A 23,254-nucleotide genomic window follows, 5' to 3' on the forward strand; every position below is an offset into this window, starting at 1 on the left:
AATAAAAAATAGGGGCTCCTATTTAAGATTTTAAAGTAACCCCCCACCCCACCTCCGTAGGGGGTCGTGTTTGGTGCAATTCGATAGATTTTTTAAAAATAATAAATAAGTGTATTTTACAGTTTTTCGATCTGATGTTCATTTCGCGAAATATCGCGGGATTCGTATTTAAAATATTAAATTTACCCCCCACCCCTCTCCGTGGGAAGTCGTGTTTGGTATCATTCGATAGATTTTAAAAAATATTGAGCGCATATTTTTTAGTTTTTTGATCTGTCATTCACTTCGCGAAATATTCGCTTTTTTCTTGTGAAACTTTGGGACTCACCCATTTCCTTACGCCCGGCTCATATCGTCAGATTTTTGAAATATACACACTTTTGCATGTACTTAACTTACCTTATCTTAATCTGACAATTTCGAGCTTTTTTAAGGATAGATTTTTTTTTCGGGCCCCCCTTAACGAACTCCCCTGTGTTAAGAGCCAATATATGGTAGAGGTACATCTGCAGGATACCAGGTTTCTCTCCATATGATAATCTGACGCGCTCGAGTAACTGCAAAAATCCCCGCTTGGGCTCCCCTACCATATAGATTTGAGAAAAAAAATCATAATAAAAGTCGCCAAGAGAAATTGCTGGAAATTATTTTCGAGTTTGTCAAACGTCCGCTAGAGGGCGTAACAACCAACACAAAGTAGAAAAATGGGATTTTTATAGAATTTTGTCTAATGAAAGTTTATCGATGATATCATTTTCATATTTACAGACCATTTTCCTACTTTTTTGTCTAAAACGTTTTGTTCTATCTATCAAAATAAAGCGGTGGGGGAAGTTCAATTGTTTTTTTAAACAAACCAAGATTTCTTCCGTTTCTTTTGACCGATTTTAGCAAACTTAGGCTCATATGAAAGAGCATAATTTGCACTACAAAACGCTTATTTGGTTTTGAATTTTTGACGTTTGCTGTCGACGCTAGATGGCGTTCACTGAAATGGTAGCAAATTTTTGAGTTTTTTTCAAAAAAAAAACAAATGTAACGGTATATTAATTTTTATATATTTTAAAAGAGGATAAATTTCTCTATAATTTAATGAAAAGAATTTATTCTCTACCTTTTTTTGAACCGTTGATATTGACCAAAATATAATTTTATTATATTAACAAATGGCACGCCACTGTTTTTTATCAAAATAAAAATCAGTTTTGTAATCTCTTATTAGTTGCTAACAAAAAGATGAATTTAAAATTTACTCTAAACATTTCTTTCAATACCTGACCGTCTAATCTAACAAAAAAATTGAGTTGTGTTTGGACCCCCCCCCCCCAAGTACATTTCCTGGCTACGTGCCTGGTACGATACAAGATTACATAAAACAACAAATACAATATGTCTGATATAAATCTGAGTTACTTACCGAAGCCTAACAAATGCACTAAAACCAGTTTATCATAATCATGATGCATAGTTGCACTCTTTATACAAATAATCTCAACACATCACCTTACAAATAATACATACTTAAAAAAAATAGCAAGCATCCCACTGGGATGCATCTGTGGATGCGATAACATTAACTTACAGAGAAAACAGCATTTTAAATCTACGAGTTTTAGCCGCTAAAAAAATTTTCCCAGTTACAGAAAAGAGACTCAATAAATCCAAGAAGACGTGAGACAAGTATCGTAGAATTTGCACACGCCAAGACTTATCCTTGAAAAGGACTAAGAAAGATTTGAGATTGTTGAGAAATATGAGGGAGGTGTACAAAAAGAGTGCATCGAGTAGAATTGCATCTCTTTAATTGAGATCAACATTTTATACATTTCAAAAGGGAAAGAATTTCAAGGCAAATTCGTTTAACAGGTGTAATTAAAGTAGAATTACTTTTACCAATCAGTTTATCGCATTTGCCTATTGGGACCGTGCAAGTTCGGCAAAGAGACACCTATTTCTACGCTCTGCAACTTTATTCGCACTTTTAATTATATTGGCCAATTATATTAGTCCTGGTTACTGGATAATTGTCAAGACCATAGTCCAAAAAAATAATAAGAAGAAAAAATAAGATTCAGGTTATGTTATTAAAACGTAAACAATTGTATGTAGTAAATAAAATTAGTTATTAAAATGCAGTACTGCAAGTAAAATACAATTAATTAAATTTACCTTTATATAATAATTGCATATCATATCAATATTGAGGAACAACATATAATTTTTCTTCTTCAATGACAGTAGATATGAAATGTACGTCAATTTGACAATTTCAATTGACAATATGAATTATTTAAGAAAGTTGCAATATTTCTCCGCTATTCGCGCACGATCGTTTCTCAATTCCCTTTCAAGTACTTGCACACCGCGAAATAATGTACATATAAAATATGTAAAAAGAATTTAAATACGGTAGGTGTGCGTTAAATTAAACAGTAATGAAATTAGTATTCCTCAAATTTGTATGTGTCAGGGTCCGAAACGTACTGAATGCTTTCCGAACGTCGTTATAACGTATGTGAATGTCGTGATAATGTTAGGTGCTTCAGAATGGTTCTCAGTTTTGCTGAAAACATTTTTATGGTGGAGTACTATTTTCGGTCATACGGAAAAGGTCACGAAAACGGTCCAAGCTTAAAATCAACAATGGTTTCAGCAGGACGGGACAAGCTGTCACACTGCCAGGGAATTTCTTCGAATACTGCGCGATCATTTTGGGAGTTGCCACTCACCAGACCCAACGCCACCAGATGCATACATATGGGGAATGCTGAAGGAGTCAGACAGATCCACCGTCTGCCATTTCGGAATTGCGGACTAGAATTAAAGATTTTTTCGTGCCAGAGGTAGCGGGGGTTCTAGAAATTTGCCTTGGGAGGGGAAATTTGCTTTAGGGGGGAACTTCTAATGAAAAATCAACCAAAAGACATAAAAAAGATAAACTCAGATTACATAAAAGACATAAATAATAACTTATAGACATTAATTTCCCTTAATTTTCCTAACTAGCGTGTTTATTGGGTTGAATTTCTGTGGTTTCGGTTTCATGTCAGCTAAGATATTTTTGTTTAAACAATTTTTTTTCTTTAATTTAGGACCTTGTTAGGGGGGAAATTTTCTCATTTTCCCTCCCCTTAGATCCGCCACTGGCCAGAGGGCATCTTTATCTTTATTATTTATCTGTTTTATCGGGAACGTGAGTCGTGGTGAATAATGTTTGCAAGGCTATATCATGTATACTAGATATACAGAGTGGGCCAAAGAAAACAGTCCACCTCGATATTTGGCAGTATTTATTAGATTTTACGGAAATGAAGAAACAGGTCGATTTTTTATCTAAGGTACACATTTTTACGGTACATACATCTGTCATTTGTCAACCGCCTCCCTTCCAATTCCCCCACCCCTTATTTTTAAATAGGGAATAGGGGTCGTGTGCTACCTCATATGAAAGATTATTCAATTCCCTATTCAGTAATATTAACATTGACATAATTATTTATACAGGGTGTCCAAGAACAATTATTTTGAATTAAATTAATTGACACAAAAAGAAGAATGTATTCAATTTGTTTAACTCAAAATACATTTGACTACTGACAGAAAACAGAGAAAAATGTTTATTTGACAAATAAATAATATTATTATATAGTTTATATAGTATGCTGACAAATAAATAATATTATATTGTTTCTCGCTTAAATTCAATATTCAACCTACCAAGAGGCAGATGAGTAGCAGTTTGAACATTGAAATTAAGCGAAAAGCAATGTTTATATATCTAAAAACATTTCTTTCTGTTTTGTGACAGCAGTAGAGTGTATTTTGAAATAAATTAATTACATACTTCTTTTTGTGTCAATTAATTTAATTAAAATATTTTTTCTTGGACACCCTGTATAAATAATTGTGTTAATGTTTATATTACTGAATATAGAATTGAATAACCTTTTAAATGAGCTAGCACACGACCCCTGTTCCCTATTTAAAAATAAAGTGTGGGGAAAGTGGAATGGGGGGGAGTTGACAAATGACAAATGTATGTACCGTAAAAATGTGTACCCCTTAGATCAAAAATCGACCTGTTTCGTCATTTTCTTAAAATATAATAAATACTGCCAAATATCGAGTTGGACTGTTTTCTTTAGCGCACTCTGTATAAATAATCATAAACATTTCAATATTCATTTCAGTACTGTTTATTTTGCCGCATACTGTATTAATATGTTTATTTGGGATTAAACCACAGTTATTGATGTAATTGAAATGATATTTTTAATTTGTACTTAATATTTGACGTATCGATTTCCACTCTAGAAATTGTTCTCAAAAAAAATTATTCTAAAAATTCTGGGAAGATTGTCTGTATAACCAAGATTTATTAAGTTTTTATGTAATGTCTTTTCAAAAATTAACATACTTGGCCTAGATCGTATAGGCCGCAAGTGTGTGTATGCAACTAACAACAGACGTGTGGAGTGGAACACAGAAGAATTTCCAGGAGATTGGAAGAAAAGCAATTATATGCCGAATCCACAAGAAGGGGGACAAAGCTACAAAAACTACAGAGGTAAATCCTTACTCTGTGTGAGTTATAAGTTGTTTACGTGGATCATGTACTAGAGATTAAGTCAATTCACAGAACAAATTATAGGAGAATAACAGAACAGTCTACTATTGGCCATATATTCAACGTAGAACAAATACTAAAGAAATAAGAAAGAAACAAATATTTGTAGATTTTCGACAAGCCTATGATAACATAAGTAGAGATCAAATATATTTAATTATGTAAGAATTTGGTATACCAAGGAAATTGGTAAAGTTAGTTCACGCCACCATAAGTCATACAAAAGCGCAAGTACGACTTCAAAATCAATTGACAGATCCCTTCCAGATAAATAAATCACTAAAACAGAGCGATGGACTGACACCGACTCTGTTGAATGTATGTAAGGAATATGTTATAAGAAAAATGTCCGTAAACCCAAAATCTTTATTGTTTAATAAGTCAAGCAGATTGTGATGTACGCAGATGATGTAAACTTAATAGGAAGAACCGCCAGGGACATTACAGAACTTAATGTAGAGCTTTAAGAAAATGCTAAAGAAATAGAGCTAACCGTGATATAGCTATAGGTAAAACTAAAGCCCTAATACAAGCAAGAAAACAACGAAACTTACAGAATTTGACAATAGACGATGCTAAGATGGAAGTGGTAAAACAGCTCACATACCTGGATGTACAGGTAACTGAAGACGGCAGTGAGGAGGAAGAAATACGGCAACGGATAATACTTAATATCAAAGCATACTTTTCTCTGTCGCAGGTGTTTGGATCCAAAGACATCGTTAGGGAAGTAAAGTTTAAAATCTACAAAACCATCATACGACACTAATAGCAACATATAGCGTAGAAACATGGGTCATGGCAGAAAAGACAATAAACCTTATTAATACTTTTGAAAGAAAGACATTAAGGAGGATATTGGGGCCCATTTGCAACAATGGTATATAGAGAATAAGGTTCAACCACGAGTTGTCTCATCAATATTACAAAAAACCCTATATAGCAAAAATACAAAGATTGTACTGGACAGGTCACCTTATAAGAATGGATAATGACAGAACACCTAGTAGAACCCTTAATGGAACTATGGTGGGACATCGGCCAGTCTGAAGACTAAGAAAGAGGTGGATAGACGAAGTGAGGACCAATGCTAAAAAGATATTGAGGGTGGATAACTGAGCAGCCAGAGACAGAGACAGAGAAAATAAGAACAAAAAGTTTAACAAACAATAGTCACAGTAGCAGACAAGAATGCAGAGAATTTAGAAGAATTATGAAGAAAACATACAAAATCCAAAAAATAAAATAAAACGAAAGAGATAGAAGAAAAATTCCCAAAAAAAGGAAATAAGGAAATACCAGGAAACAAGAACAATGGAAAGAACATTTCACACATGAAAAAAGATGAAGGAATATTAATAAATAAATCAGAGGAAATAATGAAAAATTTGCAAACTCACTTTACAAAACTGTTAAACAAAAATCAAGAAGAAATGAAATTGAAGTTGATCATATAGTATAGTAGTAGAAATACCTACAAAGGAAGAAATAGAAAATGAAATAAAGGGACTTAAAATCAATAAATGCCAAGGAACCACAGAAATATCGGCGAAAGTAAAAAAGCAGGAGGGAAAAGGCTACATAGAGAGATTCATAAGTCTGAGTAAAAAAATATGGATTTTTACTAAGTTTTTTAAATAAAAAGCGATGTAATTTCGACACATTTTTTGAAGTATTAAAATAGAGATGAAGATGAAAATCAGTCAATTTCTATTTATCGATTTTTTAACATACCAAAAATCTTAGTCAAAATCGATATTTTTTTTACTTAGGGCGTAGGTGCAAAATTTCGCACCAATGTGTTTTAAACGCATTTATTTTTTTTTTCGAATTCTGAGAAAAGTAATAAGTATTTTTGCAAAATTTAAACGCAGAATGAAAGATTACATTATTACCGACGGCCGAAAGTTTCTGAGAATGACCAAAAAGTTTCTTTTGGATGAGATATTTCAAATTAAAAATCACACTAAATTTTCTCTTTTTTTCCCTTGTAACTTATTAAAATAAACATTATAGAAGTTTTCAGGTACTTTCGGCCCTCTAGTCCTGTCGCCAGGGGGGGTACAACGGCCTCCTTAATTCAGATGGACTTACCCAAGTTTTTTTTATATATTTTGAGCCGTAGAATACGAATTTTTTGGGTAACAGTTGATCCGGATGTCGATAAGATTGTTATAGACAAAGAACTTGAGGAATTACATAACAGCGATTTCTCGCAAAACAAAACATCTTTTTGTATTTTTTGGGTCATTTTAAGCAAAAAATATTCCTACAAGTTTTTTTGTAGAATGCATAGTTTTCGAGATAACCGCGGTTGAACTTTCAAAAAATCGAAAAATTGCAATTTTTGAATCCGAATAACTTTTGATTAAAAAATAAAGTAGCAATTCTGCTTACCGCATTTGAAAGTTTAAGTCAAATTATATCGATTTTGATTATTTGCATTGCTAAAAATTAATTTTTTTATTGCTAAATAAAGCTATAAACACATAGTGTTTCCCGTGCCTATACATGCGTTTTAACGCATGCTACGTAGAAATTGCCTCGCTTGCACTTGTAGCTACTCTACCTACTCGTTCGATTTTAAATGAGAAATCATTGAAAACATCACTCACGCACTAGGTGTTTATAGCTTTGTTTACCAATAAAATAATAAATGTTTAGCAATGCAAATAATCAAAACCGATGTAATTTGACTTAAACTTTCAAATGCGGTAAGCAGAATCGCTACTTTATTTTTTAATCAAAAGTTATTCGGGTTCAAAAATTGAAATTTTTCGATTTTTTGAAGGTTCAACCGCGGTTATCTCGAAAATTATGCATCCTACGAAAAAACTTGTCAGAGCATTTTTTGCCTAGAATGACCCAAAAAATACAAAAAGACGTTTTGTTTTGCGAGAAATCACTGTTATGTAATTCCTCAAGTTCTTTGTCTATAACAATCTTATCGACATCCGGATCAACTGTTACCCAAAAAATTCGTATTTTACGGGTCAAAATATATAAAAAAAACTTGGGTAAGTCCATCTGAATTAAGGAGGCCGTTGTACCCCCCCTGGCGACAGGACTACTCGGTAATAACATAATATTTTATTCTGTGTTTAAATTTTTCAAAAATAATTATTAGTTTTCTTTGAATTCGAAAAAAATGGATGCGTTTAAAAAGCATTGGAGCCAAAATTTTGCGCCAACCCCTTAAGACCTTTCTACTTATCGGTACCGAATTTTCATGTGGATTCAAATTATTGTAGTAGAAGTTAAAAAATACAAAATCTAATATAAGAAATAATTTCATTTATTAGGTATATTTGCACTCATATTATTCGCATTATAAATGTATCAGAAACGGAGTGTTTAGATTATAATTTAGTTAAGAGTTTAGGGGGGTAGGCGCAAAATATCGGTCAAATGTTAGTTAAGTGCATTGATTTTTTTTTCGAATCCTGAGAATAAATATTTTTGAAAAATTTAAACGCAGGATGAAAGATTACGTTATTAACGAGGGCCGAAAGTCCCATATAGTAAACGAAAAGATTATTTTGAATAATATATTTGAAATTAAAATCACACTGAATTTTTTCTTTTTTTACCCCTGTAACTTATTAAAATAGATATTATAGAAGTTTTCAGGGACTTTCGGCCCTCGGTAATAATGTAATATTTCATTCTACGTTTAAATTTTTCAAAAATATTTATTAGTTTTCCCAAGATTCGAAAAAAATTAATGCATTTAAATAACATTGGACCAAAATTTTGCGCCTTCCCCCCTTAATGTAATCTTTAAATTAATTTTCAAGTGGATTCAAATTGTATTAGGTGTTAAATACTAATTACAGAAAATAAATAATAAATAAATAGAAAATTATTTCCTATAAATCGTTTATAACGTTTAATAAACTTACCTTTCGTTGAGTATGCATTCGCCGCAGTCACTAACCCTAAAACGCAAAACCATTTTAAAACCATTTTCACTGAAACCATTTCGTATATTTAGACAATTATTCGCGAATTGTTTCAAAGTCACGGCTGCCTCTTTTATAGAGCAGATTCAACCTATGCCCCGCCTCCAGATCTTCTATGTACCAAAAGACACGCATATATAGGCCAGTAAATGACCATTTTGGAATGTAATTCTCAGCGTCACCACGGACTTTCTTGAAAATTTGGATTTAGGTTCTTCTTACCCTCTATTTTATTATTGGACAGATATAATTGCCCAGAGTTGCTTTTACTTACCCATTTTCGGGGTTGAAAAAATATATGATGAAAATAAGTCCAGAAATGTATAAAAAGATTAGTCAGAAAATGAATAATTATAAGCAAGTTTTATTCTATGGAGTTTTTCACTCAGTACTTTTCGAGTTATTTGAGAGTGAAAATGCTTATGCTTCAACAAAAAATATTTTCGCAAATAACTCAGAAAATAAGTATTCTATCGAAAAAAATATTTTTAGCAAAAATGTAGCCTATAAAAAACGAAAATGGTGTATTTATGACGTCTATAGACCTTGACAGATGAAATGTCTTCAGAAATACTCAAACTACTGGATGAAAGGGGAATTTCTGCACTACAAAAAATATTTAATTTTATTTATGAAACAAGTTGCTATCCTCAACAATGGTTACGCTCTACATTTATTCCCTTACCCAAGAAAGCCAGTGCAAAAAGATGTGAGGATCACAGACTCATTAGTCTGATGAGTCACACTTAAAAGATGTTCTTAAAAATACTACATCAAAGATTGTACAAAAAATGTGAATGAGACATAAGTGATTCTCAGTTCGGGTTTAGGCAAGGTTTAGGAACAAGAGAAGCAATAGCAGTTGCAAATTTATATTGGAATCAAACAACATCAGTTTTAGTAGATGGTGTGGAATCACAGGCTCTTAATATTAAAAGAGGGTACGGCAGGGATGCCTCTTGTCACCCCTGCTTTTCAACGCTTATTCCGAAAGAATTTTCAGAAAAGCACTTTCTGAAAAACAAGAAGGAATACTTGTGAACGGCGAAGTCATCAATAATTTACGATATGCGGACGATACAGTACTCCTAGCTTCTACTCAAGAAGATCTGCAAACACTACTTGATAGTGTCGTTGAGAGTTGTAGAGAGGCAGATCTGGATCTGAACATACGGAAAACCAAAATACTCGTAATAAGTAAACAACAGCATATAAAACCGTCTATATATGTAAATAATACCAAACTTGAGCAAGATGATAAAATCGTTTACCTTGGACAACAATTAAATTGTAACACGGCGAAATTAGATCTAGGATAGAGCAGTCTAGAGCCGCTTTCAGAAGGATGTCCAAGGTGTTATGTAACAGAGACCTAAAATTGGCATTGAGGATCCGCCTACTTCGCTGCTACGTGTTCTCGGTCTTACTTTAAGGTGTCGAGTCCTGGACTGTGAATAAAATCGATCTAAATCGCCTTGAGGCTTTCGAAATGTGGTGCTATAGAAGAATTTTAAAAGATTCCTGGGTGGAGAAGATTCAAAATTGCACAATACTAGAACGTCTCTGCAAGACTACTGAGATCATAAAAAGCATCAAGCAGAGAAAGCTGGAGTATTTCGGACATGTAATGAGAGGTCCCAAATATAGGTTGCTACAAAATATCATGCAAGGAAAAATAGCAGGCAAACGCAGTCCAGGACGAAGAAGAACCTCATGGTTGAAGAACTTGCGAGATTGGTATAGTGTTGATACAAGCATGATCTTTAGGGTGGCAGTGAATAAAATTAAGATAGCTATGATGGTAACCAACGTTCTGAAAGAACATGGTACATGAAGAAGAAGAAGAAGAAGAAGAAGTAATAGTAGCAACACATGTGCTGGTCCAAAATTGTTACGATCAGAGGAAGGACGTGTTCCTATGCTTTTTAAATTACGAAAAAGCATTTGATTGTGTCCAACACAAGTTAACGCAGATCCTCAAGAAACTTGATATAGACCAAAAAAACATAAGATGCATTGAAAACTTATAAATTAAAAATAGACAAGTCTATATCCAAACCCATACATATAAGAAGGGGTGTTCAACAGGGATGTGTGCTTTCCCTTTTTTATTTAACATTTATTCGGAAGCCATATTTCAATAGTCTTTCGAAGATGCAGAGATGGGAATCAAAGTCAATGGAGTATTAATTAAAAACATACGATATGCTGATGATGTTGTCTTGATTTGTGACAACATAGTCGATCGTCAACAACTTGTCACTATAATCGGAGAATATGGCGATTGTGATTAGAGATTAATACCAAAAAGACCAAGTTCATGATCAACTTTAGAAACTTGGATACATTGAAAACTCCACCATAACACTGAATATCAAGTCCATTGAAAGAATGAGTAAATTTAAATACCTAGGAACATGGCTTTTTGAAGACTGGGCATCGGACAGGGACGTAAAATGTCGCATTGAACAAGCTCAACAAGCTTTCGTAAAATTCAGGAAGGTACTGACCTGTTCAGAGTTCGATCTTCAACTGAGACTAAAATAAATGCTACGTATGGTCGAGGCTGCTATATAGCGTAGAGAGCTAGACACTCAAAACGAGGGATATAAACAGATTGGAAAGCTTCGAAATGTAGCTTTATCGCCGTATCCTAAAGATAGCATGGACGGCGAAAGTCACAAATGTAGATGTTCTTAAGGGGAACGGAGCAAAATGCAAAATTTTGACGCATGTCAAAATTTTCAATGTGTTTTAAGTGTATTCATTTTTTTCGAATCCTGAGAAAACTATTAAGTATTTTTGAAAAATTTAAACGCAGAATGAAAGACAACTTTATTACCGAGGGCCGAAAGTCCCTTAGAATAAATAAAAATTTCAGTTTGAATGAAATATTTGCAATTAAATATCATACGCCAGTCAATGGAAGCAAGAATTCTATCCGACTGCATGGATTTTAATGAAATTTTGGGCCTAGCCTCTACTTATCTCCTAATTCAAAGTCTACCCTATGCCGATGTGTGCTTTTATCTTGGGGGTGGTTTCCACCCCTTATTAGGGGTGAAAAATTTTTTGGTTAAAATTACCACGGAATTCGCTAAAGGACCTAATTATAAGCAGAAACTACTCAATACTTTTTGAGATATTCGTGATTGAAAATTGGCCATTTTCATTGAAACATAATACCTTTTCGAACGGTTTTTTGCGAATACCTTAAAAACTATGCATCTAACTAAAAAAGATATATTAAACATTTTTTGAGGTTATAAAAAAACAAAGAGACACTTGCCGTCATAAATCTTCTAGTTATAATACAAAACGAGGTATAGTAGGTGAAAATAGTTTATTTTTTGGTACATTCTCAAATTGCTGTATTCAACTTGAAATAACAGAGAAACGGTCGATTTTAGGTGTATGATGCTACCAATACCTTTTGTAGTGCTTGAAAAGACCTTTAAAATGAGCAATATTAAAGGTCAATTACATTCAAACTAAGCGAGATATGCTGCGAACAAAATTGATAACTAATGTATTTTAAGAAAAAATGAGAAGTAATTTTAACCCCCATCCACCAAAATGTAAATGCATGGTTTTCCTTCTACAATACCTTTTATTATAGTGTTATTTCTATGTTAAAAAGTTGGAAGGGTTTAAAATAAGTGGTTTTTTAAAAAAAAAGGTAAAATTATTATAAAGAGTATTTTTAAATTTTCTTAAAAATCTTCCTTTTTCTCCATGTAACTTGAAAATGATAAGAGATACAGTAATGAAAAATAAAAAGGAAATTTTTATCTGAAAAAGACCTACATTTTTGTGTAGTATCCTTTTTTCATATCTCTTATCTTTTTCGAGTTACATGGAGGAAAAGGAAGATTTTTAAGAAAATTTAAAAATGCGCTCTATAATTTGATCTTATTTTTTTTTCAATAACCACTGTTTTACAAGTATTGTAACCAAACTTTTACAAGTATTGTAGAAGGAAAACGATGTATTTAAATTCTGATTGATGAGGGGTTAAATATACGTCTCATTTCTTCTTAAAATACATTAGTTATTAACTTTTTTCCAGAATATCTCGCTTAGTTTGCATGTAATCTACAATTAGTATTACTCATTGTAAAGGCCTTTTCAAGCATTACAAAAGTTATTATTAGTATCATTATACACCTAAAATCGACAGGTTCTCTGTTATTTCAAGTTGAATACACCGATTTGAGCATGCAGCAAAAAAACAAACGCTTCTTACCTACCATATCCCTCTTTGTATTTTATCTAGAAGATTTATGAAGGAACGAATCTCTTTGTTTTTTTATAACCTACAGAAATATGTTATATAGTTTTTTTGTTAGATGCATAGTTTTTAACGCATTCGCAAAAATCCGTCCGAAAAGGTGTAATTTTTCAATGAAAATGGCCAATTTTCAACCACGAATAAGTCAAAAAGTATGTATTGAGTTTTCAAAAAATAATCATAGAACAGCTTTTGCTTAAAATTAGGTTATCTAGCCTTTTCCGTGGCTATTTTAACCAAAACATTTTTCACCCCCGAGAAGGGGTGGGAACCACCCCCAAGATAAAAGCGCACATCGGCATAGGGTAGACTTTGTTTCTTGAGCTATTCCCTACTTACTGTAAAAATATCAAGTAAATCGATGTAGTAGGATGGAATTCGGAGCCAAATACCCTCATTGACTATCACACTAAATTTTCTCTTTTATTTTTATCCCTGTAACTTATTAAAATAAACATTATAGAAGTTTTCACGGACTTTCGGCCCTCGGTAATATGTAATGTAATCTTTCATTATGCGTTTAAATGTTTCAAAAATATTTATTAGTTTTCTCAGGATTCGAAAAAAATACTACATTTAAAATACACTGAAAATTTTGACAAATTTTCATTTTGCTCCGTTCCCATTAAGAGAATCAACCAAGAGCGCCAACTTTTCGATAGCATCAAGAAAAGGAAAACGGCATATCTGGATCACATCATGCAAAAGGAAAAATACAAGTTATTTCAACTTATAATCCAGGGTAAAATTGAAGGCAAGAGAAGAATAGGACGTAAGAAAATGTCCTGGCTCCGAAACATAAGGCAATGGACAGGGATTAGTGACAATCTCTGATACACATTGCAAAAAACAGAGAATTAATAGAAAATGTGATCGCTGACATCCATTAGTGGATTTGCATCTGAAGAAGAAAGAAGATAGACCCACTAGAAGCAAAGTTGTAGCTCATGAAGAGTACCTACGTTCTTATTCGTCAAATGCCAAATCAAATATTTCAAGGTGAAATAAGTAACCAAAAAATGAAAACGTCTTTTTTTTTTCAAAATAATGTAAAAAGTATTATTGATACGGAAAATCTCAAAGAGTAAAAAATGTAGGTTTTGCTTTTCTGAATGTTTTGGTTCTATGTATTTTGTTTTGCTGTGAGACAAAAAGTGGTTAAGATATAGCTATTCAAAGTTTGCATACACTCTTGATTAGTGACTCGTTCAATCCCTTTCAAGTGTAACATTTTAAAAAATAAACGTTTTAAAAAATTGAAGGCACTCGTGGGTGTGCCGACAGAAGTGAAAACTTCTTATAGTAAATAAATTACGAACTCAATGCTTTTTCCCCATACAAAAAGAAGTGCTATACCTATATCATATACGCGATGCGTATGCCCTATGCTATTTATCTATACATACACGTAATTTATATATGTACAAACCCATTTTCCCCATCCAAGAAGTGCACAACGTCCCTAAAGAAATTTTCAATTCAAAAATTTATTTCGTCGAAGCGATGACGTTCCCTAATTTAATACTTTTTCCCCATCCAAAAAGTGCACAACGTCCCTCAAGAAGCTTTCACTTCAAATATTTATTTCGTCGAAGCGATGTTGGTAGCAATGACGGTCGCTAACTTTATACTTTTCCATCCAAAAAGTGCAAAACGTCCTAAAGAAATTTTGACTTCGAAATATTTATTTCGTCGAAGCGATGACGGTCGCTAATTTAATACTTTTTCCCCATCCAAAAAGTGCACAACGTCCCTCAAGAAGTTTTTACTTCAAATATTTATTTCGTCGAAGCGATGACGGTCATGATGACGGTCGCTAATGTAATACGTCTTCCCATCTAAAAAGTGCACAACGTCCCTAAAGAAGTTTTCACTTCAAAAATTTATTTCGTCGAGGCAATGACGGTCGCGTTGGTCCCTAATTCAATACGTTTTCCCCACCCAAAAAGAACACAACGTCTCTAAAGAAATTTTTCTTTCAAAAGATTATTTCGTCGAAGCGATGACGGTCGCTAATTCAATACTTCTTCCCCATCTAAAAAGTGCACAACGTCCCCAAAAGAAGTTTTCACTTTAAAAATTTATTTTGCCGAAGCGATGACGGTCGCGATGACGTTCGCTAATTTAATAATTTTTCCCTATCCAAAAAGTGCACAACGTCCCTCAAGAAGTTTTCACTTCAAAAATTTCTTCCATCAAAGCGATGACGGTCGCTAATTTAATACTTTTTTCCGTCCAAAAAGTACACAACGTCCCCAAAAGAAGTTTTCACTTCAAAAATGTATTTCGCCGAATCAATGTCGGTGGCGATGACAGTCACTAATTCAATACTTTTTCCCATCTAAAAAGTGCACAACGTCCCTCAAGAAGTTTTCACTTCAATAAATATACGTACAAAATTTATTTTTTTGAAGAGATGACCCCTTTTGAAGACTTTTACCCCATCCTAAAATAGGTATTACATTTATTTTAAATTTAAATACTTCTATACAATTTACATATATATATATATATATATATATATATATATATATATATATATATATATATATATATATATATATATATTAGTATTAGCCAATGATTTTGCTTATTTATTTTTATATATATATATATATATATATATATATATATATATATATATATAACAAGGAGAGGTTAGCGCGAGTTAATAAATATCGGCATGGCTCGCAATAAGTATGAAAAACAAAATATGCACAAGATGGAATGCAATCATAGACACGTGTTTCTGACTTATTAGTCGTCATCAGTATGATATAGCTAAACAGGAGCAATGCAACCAATTTGTGGCTATAATGTTAGAAGACCCTCAGGATTCGAGAGCAACAACTAACAAATCCACGGAGGAAGCTACAGCTACCTGAGGCAAGGAATGCCAAACGTTTAGAACGTATAGCCACAAATTGGTTGCATTGCTCCTGTTTAGCTATATCATACTGATGACGACTAATAAGTCAGAAACACGTGTCTATGATTGCATTCCATCTTGTGCATATTTTGTTTTTCATACTTATTGCGAGCCATGCCGATATTTATTAACTCGCGCTAACCTCTCCTTGTTTGATTGTTTAAAACGTTCTAAACGTTTGGCATTCCTTGCCTCAGGTAGCTGTAGCTTCCTCCGTGGATTTGTTAGTTGTTGCTCTCGAATCCTGAGGGTCTTCTAACATTATAGCCACAAATTGGTTGCATTGCTCCTGTTTAGCTATATCATACTGATGACGACTAATAAGTCAGAAACACGTGTCTATGATTGCATTCCATCTTGTGCATATTTTGTTTTTTATATATATATATATATATAAGGCTGAAATATTGGGGTAGCAGCAATCTCAAAGAAAACTCTTTATAATAGTTCCAAGCTTTCGAAAATGTTTATTTTCATCATCAGGGAAACTACAATCATAAATATATATATATATAAATAAATATATATATATAAATAAATAAGCAAAATCATTGGCTAATACTCGTAAAGTGAATGTGAATTTAGTTGGAAATATATAAAATGATGAAGGGTCATCATTCCATACATTTCTGTGCAACTATATACACCGGTGTTTCGGCCTATTTGGGCTTCGTCAGTATAGTGTAGCAAGTTAAAAAAGTTGTTTGTTAACTTGTAAAAGGATTACTACAGGAGCAAGGTTACCATTTTTGGTCAGAATGTAATCCTTTTACAAGTTAACAAACAACTTTTTTAACTTGCTACACTATACTGACGAAGCCCAAATAGGCCGAAACACCGGTGTATATAGTTGCACAGAAATGTATGGAATGATGACCCTTCATCATTTTATATATTTCCAACTAAATTCACATTCACTTTACGAGTATTAGCCAATGATTTTGCTTATTTATTTTTATATTTGTACTCGATTATCCAACATCATTTTATATATATATATATATATATATATATATATATATATATATATATATGTTTAAAACATAAGATGTAGATCTTTGAAACACACTCAGTGAACCAAAGATCCAAGGTTATTGGTTTAACGACCACTCGTACGAAATCAAATAGATGAAATAGAGAATGTGCAAAAAAAAAAAAAATATATATATATATATATATATATATATATATATATATATATATATATATATATACATACATACAAATAATATATAGCATAAGCGATGACGGTCGCAATCACGGTCGCGAATTCAATGCTTTTTCCCCTATCCAAAAATCGCACAACGTCCCTAAAGAAGTTTTCACTTCAAAAATAATTTAGATGATCGTACTGCTCTTAAAACCCCTACAAAATGGTTTTTTTAAGCATTCCATAGCCGAACTAGCCGAATTATCAATAAAAAACCAATAACATATTAGGAGATATCAGAACGCATACATATTATACTGGAGCATTGTAAGATATACAATTACATTATGTGCTATAGAACCTACTTTTCATGAGCTACAACTCTGCTTTATACTTTATAAATACACATTTTTTTTTTGTTTTTTAAGCTATATGTTTGCTAAGAACATTTTTTTTGATAAAATACTTTTTGAGTTCTACGAAAAACATCTGAAAACGTGATTTTTTTGTTGAAAATGAACATTTTCACTCGCAAATAACTCGAAAAGTATTGAATTTGTGAGTTTATACAATTCCGGGCTTATTTTGAACGTATGATTTTTCACCCTCGAGAAGCGATGGCTTTCACCACCAAGTAAAAGCAACTCTGGACTTAAGTCCAATCATGAAGTTGAGGATAAGAGGAACCTGCATCCAAATTTTTATTCAATTCGGTGGTGACACGGAAAATTACACGGTATCGCCGTATTTCACGTTCATTTACTGGGCTAATAATATTCGCGAAGAAGTTTTAAACTCAACGGTATAGGCCGGTCATCTCCTTATTAGACTAAAGATAAATGAATAGCAGGTTTTTGGACACGAAAAAGAATTAATGCGAAAAATTTAATTTAAATCGGTTTTTTGTGGCGTCAACGTACTTACTGAGTCATAAATATTAAGCTTGCTTTGTTCTTTCTTGGAAAATATAACTGAGCTTACCCTTATAAAATAAGGATGTAACGGTGTAGTAAAATAAGTTAGTACGTTCTTTAGCGGTAAAATATTGCAAAACCTCTAAATTTTAAAGAACCGCTGGGATTGACATGAAATTTGGCATAGGTACACATAGCTAATAAGTCAAAGAAAAAAAGTGATATTGTGCCGATGTGTGCTTTTGCCCTGGGGGTGAGTCTCACCCCTTATCGGGTGTGAAAAAATATATGTCTAAAATAAGTTCGGAATTCGATAAACTGACTAATTCTAAGCAATTTTTGTTCTAGAGAGTTTTTTCACCAAGTCAATAGTTATTTGCGAGTGAATTTGTTCATTTTTAAACAAAATATCCACGTTTTTAGACGGTTTTTCGCAAATAACTCAAAAAGTAAATATTTTGTCCAAAAAAATATTCTTAATAAAAATATAACTTATAAAAAAATTAAAAAAATTTTGCATATTATATTAAATCTGTAGACCCAGTACAAGCAAAGTTGTAGCTAATGAAAAGTAGGTTCTTATTCGTCAAATTCCAAATCGAATATTTCATCGAGAAATAACCAAAAAACAGAATACTTTTCGGAAACACTCATTTCAATTTTTTTAAAGTGTTTAAAAAAAGGTTTATTTTTGTTTTTAAAAAAAACTTCTAACCTTAAAAGTAGGTGAGTTATGCTCAAAATATTGTTGGTACCTTTTATTTTTTGGTAAAAAGAATCGCGAAAAGCACCCCCATTAGCATATCAAATAAAATTAATCGTTACCGCTTTACAACTTACTTTATTTATTTATTCTTTATACGATCTGTAAGTCTCAGCGGTTCAAAGTGCTTATTTTTGAAAAGGCTGTAGTTAAAATGGCTTGAACGAGTCACTAATCCCGAGTGTATGCAAATTTTGAACAGCCATAGCATAACCGATTTTTATCTAACAGGAAAACAACAAGTCCAAAATATTCAGAAAAGCAAAACGTACATTTTATTATTTCTTGAGATTTTTGGTATTACTAATAATTTTTAAGTTATTTTGAAAAAGAGCATTTTTTTCAAGATTAAAAATTTTATATTAAAACCACTTTGTTTCCAAAAATAAGAATGAAATTTTTGTTTAGTGGGGTAAAGCTCAATAGATCCGCTATAGTAATAGATAGCAATAAAAGTTAATAACAAAAATTTTAGCTACCTTTGAGCTTCACATTAAAAAAATAGTTAGAATGTTACAGGGTGTTCGATAACACAGTGGCAGACCAAACTTATGTTTTTTTAAATGGAACACCCTATATTTTATTTTAAATTCGAAATCCTGTTAACTTCTCTATTACAAAAATATAAAGGTTTGTTATGTTATACAGGGTATTTACTAAGTTATAACCAATTTTATATGAAAATCGTAACAAGTTCAACTCCCTGTATAAATAAAAATAAGCAAAACAGCAATGGTTTATTAATACCATATTTTTTACGTATTGTCAAAATTTTCAAGAATGATTGATATTGCTAATTTTCTTTATATCAAATACAGGGTGAGTCAAAACGCAAGTACAATATTTTCTCAGTAATTTTAAATGGAACACCCTGTATTTTATATCACTATTGAAAAGTACAGTACTTTAATTTTTAGATAACATTCCCTATGTCTATATTTATTAGTTTTCGAGATATTTCCATTTTTCAATGGAATAGTAGCGTGGCCACCCAAATCACCAGAATTTAATAAACTGGACTGATGTTTTTGAGGTTACGTTAATAATGAAGTTTATAAAATACCTCCAACAACAAGGGATGAGATGAAAAATAGAATACAAAGAAGTGTATTTCGATGTGTTAATTTACAGATGCTTCGTAGAGTAAGTACCTAGCTCATTCAATGATCGTTTTTAGGCGTGCATAAATGTGTTAGGAGGTAATTTTGAACACCTTATGTAATTAAATATTAAAAATATTTCATTAAAAGTAGCTTCTAATTTTTTCAAACATGTTTTTTTGCAAAATGTATTACTGATAAATTATTTTTCGTTCTTTATTTGTTACATTGTTACATTTACATACAAAAGTAGTGTTCAATTGTCTTCACAAAATATTGTATTTTGTGTTTGTGTGTTTTTTGTAAAATTTATTACTAACTTTCTTTCTTTATTTGTTGCATTTACATAAAAAAGTAGTTTTTATTTGTTTCAAAAATGTTGAATGTTGTGTTGTGTTTTTTTTGTAAAATGTATTACTAATAAATTATTTTTATTTCTTTATTTGTTACATTCTTACATTGATTGCCGGATTGATAATCAGCAATTGTCAATTGTCAATTCAGTCATAGCTTACTTAAAATTTAGATAAATTTAGACACCTAAAATAATTTGCTCGGAAAAATGAAAATATCTCGAAAACTAATAAATTTGGACATAGGGAATGTTATATAAAAATTAAAGTACGGTAATGTTACTTTTTAATAATGATATAAAATACAGGGTGTTCCATTTAACATTATTGAGAAAATAATGTACTTGCGATTTGACTCACCCTGTATTTGATATAAAAAAAAATTAGCGATGTCAATCATTCTTGAAAATTTTGACAATAAATAAAAATAATATGGCATGAATAAACCATTGCTGTTGTGTTTATTTTTATTTATACCGGGAGTTGAACTTCTTACGATTTTCATACAAAATTGGTTATAACTTTGTAAATACCCTGTATAACATAACAAAACTTTATATTTTTGTGATGGAGAAATTAACAGGATTTCGAATTTAAAATAAAATGTAGGGTGTTCCATTTAAAAAAACATAAGTTTGGTCTGCCACTATGTTATCGAACAACCTGTAACATTCTAACTAATTTTGTAATGTGAATCTCAAAGTTGTCTACAATTTTTGTTATTAACTTTTATTGCTATCTATTACTATAGCGGATCTATTGAGGTTTACCCCACTAATCAATCACCCTGTAGACACAACATAAATAAAGCAACATGTGAAGCGGTAACGATTAATTCTATTGTTGTTAATTAGGGGGCGATTTTCCCGATTTTTTTATGCCAAATTAAAACGGACCAACTGTATTTTGAGCGTAACTTGCTCACATTTGATGCTAGAATATTTTTTTATAAGAATAGACATAAAGCTTTCTAAACTCTTTAAAAAAGTTGTAATGAGTTTTCCCCGAAATGTGCTTCATTTTTGGTTATTTCACGTTAAAGTATTCCATTTGGAATTTGACGAATATGAACCTATTTTTCATTAGCTATAACTCTGCTTCTACTAGGTCTAGAGACTTCATGTGTACACCATTTTTTTACTTTTTTACAAGCTATACTTTTGCTAACAATGGTTTTTTTTCGATAAAATGCTTACTTTTTGAATTATTTGCGAAAAATTGTCTAAAACGTGTTTGTTTTGTTGAAAAATGAAGATATTCACTCGCAAATAACTCGAAAAGTATTGACTAGTGAAAAAACTGTATAGAATAAAAGTTGCTTAGAATTAGGCATTTTATCGAATTTCGGACTTATTTTGAACGAATGTTTTTCACTCCCAGAAAGGGGTGAAACTCACCCCCAGGGCAAAAACACACAATATCACTTTTTTTCTTTGACATGTTGGCTATGCGTATGCCAAATTTTATGTCAATCCAAACGGTTCTTTAAAATTTACAGCAAAAACCGTCAAATAATGTACTATCTGAAATATTTAAAACATTAAATAAAATAAACGTTGTAAACGTTAACATCTACTACTACTACATGTCGGTTTGTTACGTCCCTCAAGTTAGCAGAACAAAGTCAGCAGAACACAGTTATTCTTATACCATAATTAAGTGTTAATTAAATGCTAATTTAATGTTCCAAGAAAAAATTTATTGCTCTTTTCTTTAAAAGTTATCGCATGTTCTGCTAACTTGAACTCAAGTTAGCAGAACATGCGATAACTTTTAAAGAAAAGAGCAATAAATTTTTTCTTGGAACATTAAATTAGCATTTAATTAACACTTAATTATGGTATAAGAATAACTGTGTTCTGCTGACTTTGTTCTGCTAACTTGAGGGACGTCGGTTTGTTAACGTTCTCCGCCGTTTTTCGATTTTCAATGGCCACTTACACCGGTTGTTCCATAGGTCCTCTTCTATTTTTATTTCTCTCAGCTCTTTATTTATTCCTTCGCTCCAACTTTTTCTCGGCCTACCTCGTTTTCTCTTTCCTTTTGATTGCCGTTTTAGTATGTCTTTGGTATTCGTTGTTCAGCCGTTCTTTGTATATGTCCGAACCAGATAAGTTGTTTTGTTGTTAGGTCATCCGTGATTGTTCGTTTGATTCCAGTTATTTTCCTAATGCGTTCGTTGGTAATTCTTTCTCTTCTAGATCTTTCTACTACTCTTCTTCAAAAATCCATTTCCGTTGCTCTCAACGTTGCCAGTGTTCTTTCTTTCAATAGCCATACCTCACAGCTGTATTGAGTGATACTTTTCACTATAGTGTCATATATTATCTTTTAATTTTTTTTTTGCTGATGGATTGGTCCCATAAAATGCTGTTTAACATTATGATTTATGATGGTTTTTCTCCCTGACGTATTTCTCTCTCTTATGACTGTGTCTAATGTTCCATCTAGACCAGCGATTCTCAATTTGTGGTACATGTACCAATGGTGGTACATTTCATTACTTGCGGTGGTACACAAAACACAAAAAAAAATTAAAATAGCAGTACTTAGTAAGTCTTCATAATACACTATAAAAATGCAGGGTGTAACAAAAATACAGGTCATAAATTAAATCACATATTCTGGGACCAAAAATAAGTTTGATTTTACCTTAGTACAAATGGGCACATAAAAAAAGTTACAGCCCTTTAAAGCTACAAAATAAAAATCAATTTTTTCCAATATATCGAAAACTATTTCAGTTTTCTTATTGAAAACGGACATATTAAAATCTTAAAAAAATTATAGTGAAATTTGTGCACCCCATAAAAATTTTATGGGGGTTTTGTTCCTTTAAACCTCCCCCCCCCCCAAACTTTTGTGTACGTTCCAGGTAAATTATCATTGTGGCACCATTAGTTAAACACAATGTTTTTAAAACTTTTTTGCCTCTTAGTAATTTTTCTAAAAGCTAGTTTTTATCGAGATATTTTAAATATTTGTCAAATCCACCGCATATTTGTATACTGTTAAGTACGATTATTATTATATAGAGACCCGATAATAATATGAAAAGTTATTTATAAATTACAGATTCAGGTATATTTTTAACCATATTAAAAAAGAATCCACATCTCGATAAAAGGTGCCTTATCGGAAAAATACTATGAGGCAAAAAAGTTT

At 31.9% G+C, this 23,254-nt stretch overlaps 1 protein-coding gene across 2 annotated transcripts in view; it reads right to left on the reverse strand.

Moving 5' to 3' along the window:
• LOC114338553 (probable chitinase 10) overlaps window positions 1-8,627 on the reverse strand; it is a 37,953-nt gene extending 29,326 nt beyond the window's left edge. For both annotated transcript variants that reach the window (XM_028289165.2, XM_028289159.2), the window contains exon 1: window positions 8,530-8,627. In XM_028289165.2, coding sequence (XP_028144966.1) covers window positions 8,530-8,608 — 79 coding nt within the window. In that variant the 5' untranslated portion in view covers window positions 8,609-8,627. The remainder of the gene's footprint in view (window positions 1-8,529) is intronic.
• Between the last annotated feature and the right edge of the window lie 14,627 nt (window positions 8,628-23,254).

The sequence above is a fragment of the Diabrotica virgifera genome, chromosome 6 (genome assembly GCF_917563875.1).
Source record: "Diabrotica virgifera virgifera chromosome 6, PGI_DIABVI_V3a".
NCBI classification, from domain to species: Eukaryota; Metazoa; Arthropoda; class Insecta; order Coleoptera; family Chrysomelidae; genus Diabrotica; species Diabrotica virgifera.